Source organism: Lepidochelys olivacea (genome assembly GCF_965140295.1).
Source record: "Lepidochelys olivacea isolate rLepOli2 genome assembly, chromosome: 1".
NCBI classification, from domain to species: Eukaryota; Metazoa; Chordata; order Testudines; family Cheloniidae; genus Lepidochelys; species Lepidochelys olivacea.
The window spans coordinates 252,667,902-252,681,663 of NC_140411.1; the positions used below are offsets into that span (position 1 = coordinate 252,667,902).

Sequence of the window (13,762 nt, forward strand, 5' to 3'; positions counted from 1 at the left end):
ATATAGGTCTACTCTGAGCTCCAGCCAAACTCAAGACTAAAATCCAAATTCAGTCTCTCAGAGGGAATTCACGAACGAGACCCTATGGCCTGCAGAGTCCATCTATAGAAAATATTTTGATAGCTCTTCCTCTCTGGCATTATTCTCCACCTATTTTTTCTTGAGCACATGGTTCAGCCTACAAAGCAAAATAAGCAGCTTGATGAACATAATATTTGGTTTTTAAAAAAAACTTGATTTATTCCAAAATGATTTATTATTAGTCATCAAACATTTTTGCCTTTGCCCCAATTGGCAAGAAGCAGACAGATATATTACTACAAGATGCAATGAAAAAAATGGCTCTAAAGAAAAATTGTGTGTGTGAGAGAGAAATACAGGAAAGTAAATCCATATCAAACTTTGGGCCCCAGTGACTGGCACTAAATTATCTACCAGTATATGAAGGCTGTTAAATGAAGTGGCAGTCTCAAATAAATACCATGTGCAAGTTCAAGGCCTGATCCTACAAACATTTTCTACCGGGCATATTGAGGGGACTATGCATGGTAACACGTATTAGACGTCTTAGTAACTGTTTGCAGAACTGAGCTCCAAAAATGTATAGATGATGTTTTCAAGCAGTTATCAGCCCAGATAGTTTGGGGTCATTTAATGGACAAACAAAAGTCGCGTGTCTGAAAGGTGGTGTCATTCAATGAGATAGTCCTAGAAAAGTGGCATGGGTTTCTATATATCAGTATAATGCAATAAAGGGTACAACAGTAGATAAATATACTCCACTCAATGCTAGCTTACATTGCCTATCAAAAGTAGAAGATTTTGTTGTTTGTCACTGAAACATACTATAACAAGTCATGAATGTGGCTAAGATTGTGTAGCTTGACCCACTGAGGTGATTAGACTGACTCAGCTACTCATGAGTTAGGCTTTTCAGACACACAGTTTCACCACTAGAAATCAGTAAGTTCTAGAGTTATTTGTACACATTTCAGCACCAGCTAAGACAGGTTTTTAAGAGGGGTTTTGTTCAAGGGCAAAGCAGAGGTTTTTCAGCTCCTCTTTCATTTGACTGAGCGTGTTCTTGACTTTCTGAGGTGTATTCAGAACCTCTATGCTGCAGGTGAATGGATCATAGTGAAGATAAAAAGGCTTCTTGATCTTCAGAGCATATTTTCTATTGAGGGGGTGGGGGTGGGGGAAAATATAAGAGATAGGTAAATGACATTTGAATCTGCAGACAAAATTCTAAATATAAAACCTATAAGGCCTTATTTACCACTATGTTACTCCTGTTTTACACCATCAATGAGCTGGAGCAAGGCAGAAGTGTAGCACACCCTTTCAATTTTCATTTATTTCTATTTAGAACAAGAGGTAACCATTTTGACACAGAAGTAAAACACTCACAGAGACACACGTTATGGGCCCTCTTCCCTTATCTTTGAATGAAGGGACTATCAGTAGCAGTCATTTATGTCAATGTTTCCATTTGGAATTTATATAATTGTACGGGGAGCTGGAAGCAATCCCTACATTTAGGTTACCTAACACTTTCCACCATGAAGGATTCTTGTGAAGCTTTTCTTTTTATTGAGAAGCTGCAAAACCTCCATTGCAGTCGGCTTTTGAAATTTGGCATGGATAAAGCCCTGAAGCCGGAAAATTGCCTTTTCATTGTTCCATGACATTCTCTTCAGGTTTAACTGAGATTTACACTTTTGAAAAATCACCATTTTTCTTCAGTCGGGTGAGCTGTCAGCAACATTTTGGCAGAGTGCGAAAATAACTGAACACTGTAACCTAAGGTGAGGCCTACATTGCTGCTACTCCGCAATAGCAGACTGTACACTGGGAGCCCAGGGAAAAGGCAGCCTCTCCAGGAGGTGGGGGAAAAGAGATTTGGATTGGGCTCACCTTTATAAATTCCCCACCCTGACCCAGCACATGGCCCCAGCAGCCTCTTCCCCACCACTACAACCAATAGCTGCCTTCTCCTACTGCCACTTATGTGCTGATGGTTCAGTGTTCAAACACTGCTGGGAGCAGGGGAGGGCATTGTTACACAATAGGATTTTTTTATTACCTTTTTTAAAATATCTAGGAAATTATCTCCCCCGCACACACTCTGATGAAGTGAGCTGTAGCTCACGAAAGCTTATGCTCAAATAAATTTGTTAGTCTCTAAGGTGCCACAAGTCCTCCTTTTCTTCTTGTTTTAAAAGAGCTACCAGCACTCCCAGCTATCTTCGAGATACCACTGACTTCCTGAGGAAACTACAATCCATTGGTGATCTTCTTGAAAACATCATCCTGGCCACTATGGATGTAGAAGCCCTCTACACCAACATTCCACACAAAGATGGACTACAAGCCGTCAAGAACACTATCCCCGATAATATCACGGCTAACCTGGTGGCTGAACTTTGTGACTGTGTCCTCACGCATAACTATTTCACATTTGGGGACAATGTATACCTTCAAATCAGCAGCACTGCTATGGGTACCCGCATGGCCCCACAGTATGCCAACATTTTTATGGCTGACTTAGAACAACACTTCCTCAGCTCTCCTCCCCTAATGCCCCTACTCTACTTGTGCTATATTGATGACATCTTCATCATCTGGACCCATGGAAAAGAAGCCCTTGAGGAATTCCACCATGCTTTCAACAATTTCCATCCCACCATCAACCTCAGCCTGGACCAGTCCACACAAGAGATCCACTTCCTGGACACGACAGTGCTAATAAGCTAATAAGCACATAAACACCACCCTATACCGGAAACCTACTGACTGCTATTCCTACCTACATGCCTCCAGCTTTCACCCTGACCACACCACATGATCCATCATCTACAGCCAAGCTCTATGTTACAGCTGCATTTGCTCCAACCCCTCAGACAGAGACAAACACCTACAAGATCTCTATCAAGCATTCTTACAACTACAGTACCCACCTGCTGAAGTGACGAAACAAATTGACAGAGCCAGAAGAGTACCCAAAAGTCACCTACTACAGGACAGGCCCAACAAAGATAATAACAGAAGGCCACTAGCCATCACCTTCAGCCCCCAACTAAAACCTCTCCAACGCATCATCAAGGATCTACAACCTATCCTGAACGACGACCCATCACTCTCACAGATCTTGGGAGACAGACCAGTCCTTGCCTACAGACAGCCCCCCAACCTGAAGCAAATACTTACCAGCAACCACACACCACACAACAGAGCCACTAACCCAGGAACCTATCCTTGCAACAAAGCCCGTTGCCAACTGTCTCCACATATCTATTCAGGGGACACCATCATAGGGCCTAATCACATCAGCCACACTATCAGAGGCTCGTTCACCTGCACATCCACCAATGTGATATATGCCATCATGTGCCAGCAATGCCCCTCTGCCATATACATTGGTGAAACTGGACAGTCTCTACGTAAAAGAATAAATGGACACAAATCAGATGTCAAGAATTATAACATTCAAAAACCAGTCGGAGAACACTTCAATCTCTCTGATCACTCGATTACAGACCTAAAGGTCGTAATATTACAACAAAAAGACTTCAAAAACAGACTCCAATGAGAGACTGCTGAATTGGAATTAATTTGCAAACTGGATATAATTAACTTAGGCTTGAATAGAGACTGGGATTGGATGTGTCATTACACAAAATAAAACTATTTCCCCATGTTTATTCCCCCCCCCCCGCTCCTCAGACGTTCCTGTTAACTGCTGGCAATGTTTCAGAGTAGCAGCCGTGTTAGTCTGTATTCGCAAAAAGAAAAGGAGTACTTGTGGCACCTTAGAGACTAACCAATTTATTTTAGCATAAGCTTTCGTGAGCTACAGCTCACTCACGAAAGCTTATGCTCAAATAAATTGGTTAGTCTCTAAGGTGCCACAAGTACTCCTTTTCTTTTTGCTGGCAATGGCCCACCTTGATTATCACTACAAAAGGTTTTCTTCCTCCCCCAGCCCCCGCTCTCCTGCTGGTAATAGCTCACCTTAAGTGATCACTCTCTTGTTACAGTGTGTATGGTAACACCCATTGTTTCATGTTCTCTGTGTATATAAATCTCCCCACTGTACTTTCCACTGAATGCATCCGATGAAGTGAGCTGTAGCGCACGAAAGTTCATGCTCAAATAAATTGGTTAGTCTCTAAGGTGCCACAAGTACTCCTTTTCTTTTTGCGAATACAGACTAACACGGCTGCTACTCTGAAGCCTGTTACCTAGGTTGCACTCTGATGTTATGCCAGAACCTATGTTGACTGTGAATTTTAATTCTGTTCCCTTGTGCTTACATATTTGGGATAGAAGGATGGCCTTATGGTAAAGCCCCTTGACGGGGCTACAAGAGATCTAACTTTAATTCCTGATTGCCACAAACTTTCTGTGTGACTTTGGGAAAGTCATTTAATCTCTCTACCTTTCAGAAACAGAACCTACCTCAGAGAGATGTTGCGAGGACAAACGTGAGTAAGGCATCTTTTGGATGTTGGGTTTGGGGGCTGGATAGGTATGTAGATGGCGTCTTATTTGCAACTATTGCTTTTCAAAAGCAGTATTTACTTTTATTTATTAAACAAATGTGCAGATTGTGTGTGTTCTGAGTCAGCCATCATGTTTTATGGAATGAGGCTGGATCTATCTTGACACTGTGAAGGGAGCCCAGCTTCTAACCTTATCTCAGCTGCCAGATTGGGCAGGGGTATAGTAGTGCCTCCTGTGACTTGGAGATTAGCATTTGGCCCAAGGTATTTGGCTCAATGAAAAGAATGGGCATTGGTGACATACTCACTGGAGTTTGGCCTTGGCATCTTCAAAATTTTCTGCTACAAAATAGACAGGTTGGAAGGTCTGATCCTGATATGGATGAACTGCAGTCAGTTCGGGATCAAACGGTTTGTGCTCAGGCTTATTTGATAACGCATACTTTAAAAACAAATAACAACACAAAAGGTTAGAATTTGTGCATAAAGACTTAACAAAATAAAGATCCATTGTACTGATTAAGATTCTAAGGTGCATTTGGGACAGGGCAAGATAAATTACGATTAGGAGTCTACATTTACAGTTTAAAGTTTATTTTCATAACTTTTCACTAACACAACACACATGGAAAAGAAGATGTTTCATCCATTGCAACAATCCAGGGTGGGCATATCATAGCCCTTTTCTAGAATCAAATTCAGGGTGTGATGCTAATTAAACATTTATTCTGAAAGGTTATAAAGCTCCTGGTTTCAGTAACACAGCTGTCCCTTCACCCCACAATCCTCTTTAGTTTTATTTTAAAAGTCCCATCAACTTATTTAATTAGCAATAAATTATGCAACAAGCTCATGGAGATGAAAGAAACAAAGCTCTATTAAACATATTGAGAGGCCATCTTTACATTCTGAGGCATGACTTGTTTGTCTTCAAGCCACGCGGAGGAACAATCCTCATGCCTGCATTCCTGAGCCTCTAGTCTCACACCAGTGTATGGTCTTCCTGACATCTTGTCCTCTTTCTCCAGTTCCACTTAGCCTGTTGCACAACCAACCTGTAGCAAAGAGGTGTGGCCATCCTTGGAGATTGACAGCAAGGGACAGCCAGATGCCCCCTAGTGGGCAGAACCAGGAAAGCCACACTCACCACACCAGAAGCAGACGGGTGGGAGAGGAACAGGAAGTATAAAAGGTGGACCCTGTAGCTCAGTTGGGTTGCAGCCACAAAGGGAGATTAACATGTTCTCCCCACTGCTAATGCAGGAGACCGCAGAAGACTTCTTTTGCTTTGAGGACTCTCCCGAGCTACCCCCAGCTGATACTGAGAAGCTGCTGGGCTTGCCACTGGCAGTGTACCCTGGGGAGACGGAGGATGACCCCAGGGTTCAGGTAGTAGCCCAGGAGCAGTCGACTACTATCTGGCTATGTTGCTGGCTGACTCTAGGTCAGCATGTTGTGGCTGGATCATCCTGCCACTGTTAGGGCCCTGGGCTGGGACGTGGTGGAGTCAGGTGGGCCGTACTCCCACCATCTCACCCCTGGGGTGGCAGCCTTCCCATCATAGGCCAGGAGGCCTGTGTTGCTCTACCGTCCACTGAGCTAGGATGCTAGACTGTGTGGGGCTCACCCCCCTCCTGAGCCCTAGACTGTGTGGTGCCCCACCCTGCTTGAGGGCCTGGGCTCATAGACTATTCACAGCTCTGCCCTGCGTGAGGGTTTGAGATCTAGAGGCAGCTAAATTCTCCTTTGTATGACTGTCGTTCCAGGTGCGTGACAGCAAAGAGGTGTAGCCACCCTCTGAGATTGACAGTGAGGGACAGCCACACATGCCTACCCACTTACATAGCCATTTTATAAAGGTTCAGAAATGTTTGGAGGTGTGTTTTACACTGCTGATTTCAGCCAGTATTGCTATAGGAAGTACCCAAATCCCATGAGAAAGGCTCTGTGTGCTCTGTTTCTGACTATGACTAGAAGCATCTAGAAACTTTCATTTAAAAAAAAAGCAGCTGAGAGTCTCATTAATTCATATGCTGTGGCTTGAAGAACACCACCAAATATCATGACACTAGTGATAAAATTTCAAGAGGTAGTGATACTGTGTGAGATTTCCAGCCCAATGTGCTGACTTGAGAAAGTCAAACAAGTTCATTAAGTAAATTTTTAGAATCTTATCTGAACCAAACCAGAACTCTGAATATTTTGAGGTTCACCCTAACTTGTTCAGTAATGTAGCTTGCTGTGGGGAATGGTACAGAACTTGCCTAATTGTGTGGCCAAAAGAAATAAAAATAAAATGCAGACATAGCTATGGAACTCAGGGGTAGTTATGCAGACTTAACCCCCATGTAGATGCAGCTAGGTAGACAGATGAATACCTCCATCGACTGAGGTACTGTTGCTTGGGGAGGTGAAGTTCCTACAGTGACGGAAAATACCCTTCCAGTGCGATAAGAAGCATCTGCGCTACAGCAGCATAGTTATGGCACCATAACTGTGTTACTGTAGCACTTGTAATGTAGACATGGCCTGAGATACGTGTGTTAGTAATGGGCAATCAAAAGGCTGCATATAGATATTGCTAGCTTTGTGAAACAATGAGGACAGGTTTTAGAAATTCAAAAACAGTGGGAACACACTGTGCCATCAGTGTTTACACAGAACTCCCCACTGATTTTAGTGGGAAGTTCTGCTTAACCCAGGTGGGCTGATATAACTCATAGAAGGTAAGGACTCACTGTGCTACAAATGAAGCGTGTACAGTATTGAATTCTGCCGAACCAGTGTCTGGGCCTTTACAGTTTACTGTATGTAGGGACAGAGCCCAGCCTGGATGTTTATTTTTTATCTTTTTTCTGGTGAGATTGCAAGCTTTGTTGATAAAGGGAATAGTGTTGATGTAATAGACTTAGACTTCTGTAAAGCATTTGCCTTGGTACTGCACAATATTTTGATTAAAAATTAGAAAGATATAATATTAACAATGCACACAAAAAAGCTGGCTAGCTGATAGGTCTCAACTGTAGGTCTGTCGGTCTGTAATTGTAAGTGGGGAATCATCTTTGAATAGAAATGTTTATAGTGGGGTCCAGCAGGGACTGGTTCTTGGTCCTTCGCTATGTAACATTTTTATTAAGGATATGGAAGAAAACATAAAATCACTGATCAAGTTTGCAGATGACACAAAAATCGAGGAAGTGATAAATAAGAAAGAAGACATGTCCCTGCTACAGAGTGATCAAGATTGCTTGGTAAGCTGGACACAGGCAAACGATATGCATTTTAATATGGCTAAATGTAACTGTATATATCTAGGAACACAGAATGTAGGGCATACTTACACGATAGGAGATTCTATCCTGGAAAGCAGTGACTCTGAAAAAGATTTGGGAGTTGTGGTGCATAATCAGCAGAACATGAGCTCCCAGTGCGATTCTGTGGCCAAAAGGAGTAATGCAATTCTTGGATGCATAAATAAAGGAATATTGAGTTGGAGAAGAGGTTATTTTGCCTCTGTATTTGGCACTGGTCTAACCACTGCTGGAATACAGTGTCCAGTTCTGGTATCCACAATTCAGGAAGGATGTTGATAAAATGGAGAAGTTCAGAGAAGAGCCACAAGAATGATTAAAGGATTAGAAAATAGTGATAAGAGTCATGGAGCTCATTCTACTTAGCTTAATGAAGAGAAGGTTAAGGGGTGATTTGATTAGTCTGTGAGTACCTATATGGGGAACAAATATTTAATAATGGGCTCTTCAATTTAGAAGAGAAAGGTATAACATGATCCAATATCAGGAAGTTGAAGCTAGACAAATTCAGACTTAAAATAGGGCATAAACTTTTAAAAGTGAGAGTAATTAACCGTTGGAACAATTTACCGAGGGTCTTGGTGGATACTCAAATCAAAACTGGATGTTTTTCTAAAAGATATGCTCTTGGAATTATTAGTTCTATGGCCCGTGTTATACAGGAGGTGAGACTCACTATATGATCAAAATGGTCCATTTTGGCCTTGGAATCTATGAATTTTTGAACACAAGGACGAGGAGCACCTATATAATAAGATTCCATAAACGTCATTCTGAAGCCTAAAAAGTCTGAGTCTGTGTGAAGCAACAGAAGCAGCTACGAGCACGGCTGAGAGCTCTTTTTGTTCAGAATATCACCAGGTTGAGTCGTCACTGAGTTTCACAGTCTGTTACCATCCAATTTTTAAGTTTTAAGCCATTTTAACTTTATGAATTACACCCATGTTATACAGTTACAGTAAGGCATTTATCTATGCAATGAGATGAGCCCTAGGTCATTGTGATATCAGAGGTAACTCAACCAATCAGCACCAATACTCTACTGCTAATTTGCATGCAACATTTTCATTGGTTGTATGAGAGAGACTACACAGATGGTGGATTACTTGGTTCAGTTGCCACACCCATGCACCCAGCTACCAACCACATAAATCAACTCAAATCTCTCAGCACAACCTGCCACAAATCAACACAGACACCTACACAACCAACATACACAATAACCCTGAACACACATAGATCCTCATGGCAGTACATACCCTTCATTAGTCACCCAAGCAGATTATCACATCTCTCCCAGCACAACACAACCTAGCCCAAATCAACACAACCATGCAAATAACACCACAACCAGCACATACAATAACCCCAAACATCACTCAGAAGTCTAGATGATCTGTAGAGTCAATGTGAAGCAATGAGAACAGCTACAAACATGACAGAAAGCTCTTTTTGTTTAGAATATCACCACAATATTACACACATGACTTGATGAATTACAGCTGTCTCACAGCATGGGCTGTCAGCTACTAGTTTTACACAATGCTGAATGGCTGGCAGTTATGGTATAGTGAACTTACAGTACAGTACTGAAAGCTGATTTGTGATTATCCATACAGTTCGGGGAAGGCAAGTTTGGTTAGCAGACTCACCACAACTGCTACGCTTAGAGTCAGACATGGTTCTCTGGTCCCGTTCAACACCTACATGCAGCCACTAGGTCAGCTAGTCAGATAGCATGGACTCACATACAACAACATGCAGATGACACAGAACTCTAGCTATCCTTCACCACATAGGATCATACCACTACCATCAAGATGGCCCAGTGCTTGGATGAGATCAGCTCATGGAATAAGAACAATTGGCTGAAGCTGAACCTGAGCAAAGTTGAGGTGATGCTGGTGGGCAGAAGAAAACATTCGGAAGAGTGTACTGCTACAGTGAAGTCTCCATTAGATCCATTGATAACTGAATAATTCAATCCATAGTTTAGGAGGACTCTTGGATTCTTCACTGACACCAAGCTTTCATATAGCAGTATCCAGGAATAATGCTTTCTATCAGCTCTGATGGCTGAGAGACTCTGTCCCATCCTGGTGGACAGTGACCTGGACTCATTTATTCACACCTCATGTAAACTACAGCACTGTGATGTATCTGGACATGAAGCCTTCAGCACCTAGGAAGACCTAACTAGTTCAGTATGGCACAGCACCTCTCCTCCTGCAACATAGGCTACTGTGAGCACATCACATCTAGCTTCTGCTCTCCACACTAGTTTCCAATAGAATTTCAATTCAGGTACAAGGTCTCAGTCTGTACCTTTATGGTGCTCTGTAACCTGGGCCCAGGATACCTAAAAGGCCACCTAGTACTCTGAGATATAAATCAGGGTCAATAACTCCACTTCTTTGACACAACGGAACTCTCTACAATAAGGCAGAGGTGAAATTAAGCCGGTACGCTCCGGTGTGGCGTACCAGCGAGAGCCGGTGCACCATCCTGGACCAGCTTCGCCAGGTGGCAATTTAAAGGGCCTGGGGCTCCCAGCAGCAGCTGGAGCCCCTGGCCCTTTAAATTGCTGCCAGAGCCCCGTTGCCCCCGGGTAGCAGAGGTGGCCAGGACCCTTGGGGCTCCAGTGGCGATTTAATGGGCCCGGGGCGCCGTTGCGGTAGCAGTGGCTGGGAGCTCCTGGCCCTTTAAATCACCGCTGGAGCCCCGCCACCGCTACCCCAAGGCTCCAGCAGTGGGGTTCTGGTGGTGATTTAAAGGGCGCAGGGCTCCGCTACGGAAGTGGTGGCCGGAGCCCCAGGCCCCCTTTAAATGGTCCCCGAGCCCCGGGGCTCCCAGCCACCTCTTCAGCTGATAGCCCCGGCAGTGATTTAAAGGGCTCGGGGCTCCCAGCCGCCACTACCGCAGCCGGAGCCCAGGGCCCTTTAAATCTTGATTTAAAGGGCCCGGGGCTCTAAAGGCCCAGTGCCTTCCAGTTGAGGCCCTGCCCCCAGCTCAGGAGTCCGGCGTGCTGGTAAGTCCTTTAAGTTACTTTCACCCCTGCAATAAGGGTAAAAATTGCTGGAGCTAGAACTGTCGCCGGGGCTGGTCTGAGACTGTGGAATGAATCCCTCCATGCCAGGTATTAAGGGCCATCACAAACCTCACCACCTTTTACCCCAAGAGCAAAGTGCATCCCTTTGACCTTGCCTTCTGTAACATAAGTACACAGCAATGTGTATATTTTAAAAAATATCCCCCGGGGATAGAGAATGAGAGAACACATGGGGATGTTTGTCGAGTTACTTAATGAGGTATTGGAAGGCATTCAGACTGCTGTGATGAGCACAGTATGGGAACCTTGATAATATGGAATAGAGTGGTTGATTTTAAAATGAAGTAGCAGCAGTTAGCAGGGAAGAGTTAAAACGTCTCCGACTGATTCTACAGTTCTTAATGAGAAAATTAGGCAGCCCCAAGAGCAATACAAAGCACTTGCCTTCTACATTCAGTTAAACGGCAGATGTAACTTTAGCCTTTACAACCAAGGTCGTACACTCACTCAGTTTCTCTCACCACAGACCTAGCCTTAGGACTTGACTGGATTCCTCTATTGTGATTAATCACTTAAAGGAGATTTAAAGCTCTGTCAAAATCTCTAGAGGCCATGCTGAAAAACAACTAGTTAACCTTTACTGAGCTTCTGAACTTTAACCTAGGTGCCTCAAAACATATATATTTGGAGACATGAGCACCAGTATCCTTTATTACCCTGCTTAATGCTGAAATAAATTAGATTTAAAGCTATAAAGTATTCAGACAGATCTAGGGTGACCAGATGTTCCGATTTTATAGGGACAGTCCTGATATTTGAGGCTTTTTCTTATATAGAAGCCTATTACCTCCCACCCCCTGCCCTGATTTTGCTGTCTGGTCACCTAGATAGATAAGGGGATAAAACAAATGTTGATCCTTGCCTCATATTCAGTTTGGATAATGGATCTGACAGGTTTTAAAAGATAAATAAAATCCGCTATAACCTTATATTTGTTGACAGTGCATATGGTGAAGACAGAGGGATGTTTAAGAAAATATCAGTAGCCTGCAGACTTTATCCTAGAACAGGTATAAGTCTAAACCAACTGTATGGTAATTGAGCATAATTTGTGGAGATGGACGCTGATTTTTTGGTTCAACGTGAGAAAGTCCAGTATTATATATATATATATAGGTGCTGTACCTCTATAATACAGGTTTTAAAAATGGTCATGCACAAGATCGCAATACCACATTGTAACAAAGACACACATACTTCTATACGGGAGTTAACGAGGGAAGCTTTCCCTGCATACCATAAAGGAAAGCTCTGCAAACTGTGCACCATTCAGTTTGGAAACTGAACCCTGCAGTTTGGTTTGCAGGAGTTAGGAGCACACCAATCCCAGAAGACTCACTGCCCTCTGTATGGGGAGATTTTGGCAAACCAGTAAAGTGCCTGAAACCACTATGGCTTGTTGCTAAAAGTAGCCAAGTCAGCAGACTGTAAAGTGGCCATGCAGCTTGACCAAGGCAGGAGGGGAGGGGGTTTTGGGTGCCACAGAAAGGGCAACTTGACTCCGTATCCTTCCTGATAAGATTTATGTTGAAGTTGCTGATACATGCATTTTCAAAGAGCAGGATGTTCCCCAGGAATGCCTACTGGGGCCTCAAGGCTCCAAACTCTGGAAAAACCCACACGTGGTTAATCAATAATCAGAAGGAACCTCTTGCTTGACCATTGAAACTGCTTATTTAACAAGTTTTCTTTAAGGGACATGTCATTCTATTACTAATGTATAAATAAGGGGGAAAAGTTTGAGGTAGTTGGACTCTTTTTGGCCTCTCCCTCTGGATACATCTTGCAGTCCCCACCGGCAGATGGAAGATTTGGCCACCGGAAGCCTGCCACTGTGTCACTCGAGAGCCACTCAGCTTTGGTAATTATCAAGGGTTGGGGGTGTTTTACTAACCTGTTGCGGATGTGTGTAAGTGCTTGAGACTAAAGTTTAGCTTTAATTGAAAGCACTCTTGTGTTGTCCTATTTGTGCCAGCCATCTATTGGTCGGACGGCCGTGTCTCCCCTGATTTATTTCCTGACACCACCTCGTACAGAGTAAAAGTTACCAAGAGCTTCGGGTTGAAAGAACCCCGGATAACACCCTCTAGTGAACAACAAGCAGCTACACTAGCTTAATGTCAGACAACCGTGCTTCTGTCTGCCAGGTTTTGATCTGCCAAGGCATCTGTGGTCATCTCTACCAAATTCAGGGTCCATTATGGTCAATTTCATGGCCATAGGATTTGAAAATTGGTAAATTTCATGTTTTCAGATGTCTAAACCCAAAATTTCATGATGTTGTAACCATGGGGGTCCCAACCCAAAAGGGGATTGTGGGGGTGGGGGTTGCATCCCTGAACCAGTTTTGAACAGGACAGGGCAACTGTGCGGCTAATCTTTTTAAATAGTGTTTTTCTAATGACCTGTGATGCAGCTGCGGTCAACTTCAGACTGTTGCATATCCTTGACAAGTCCTCACTGACTTATTTTGACAGCAGGCTACCGGCTCTCTACCTGGTTACTGCTGATGCCATCAAAGAGCTGGGTACATTGTGCATATGCTGAGAGAGACAAGCTTGTACTGGTGAAGGTACCATGAGGAGACAGTCTATTAGTTCACAAGTATGGTTAGTTTTCAAGGCTATGTTGATTATTTAGTTGGAAGACAGACAAAGCTATAACTTTTCTATTCATATTTGTAATGTCTGTTGTAGGAGAGAAGGGAATATCTGAATTTCTCTAGGGTAGAAGGAGTAAGGTTCTAAATGTGATGATCAAGTGTTTTTTAAAATGATCCTCAGAATATTTTTATGTCAGAAAACATTCATTAACTTTCCCCACAAACGTTAGAAAAT

At 43.2% G+C, this 13,762-nt stretch overlaps 1 protein-coding gene across 1 annotated transcript in view; it reads right to left on the reverse strand.

Annotated features, from left to right (window-relative positions):
- Positions 1–343: 343 nt before the first annotated feature.
- LOC311522260 (tyrosine 3-monooxygenase-like) overlaps positions 344–13,762 on the reverse strand; it is a gene marked incomplete at its 5' end in the record, with an annotated part of 44,947 nt that continues 31,528 nt past the window's right edge. The window contains 2 exons of the mRNA XM_084631384.1: positions 344–1,177; positions 4,814–4,947. Coding sequence (XP_084487510.1) covers positions 1,015–1,177; positions 4,814–4,947 — 297 coding nt within the window. The 3' untranslated portion in view covers positions 344–1,014. The remainder of the gene's footprint in view (positions 1,178–4,813; positions 4,948–13,762) is intronic.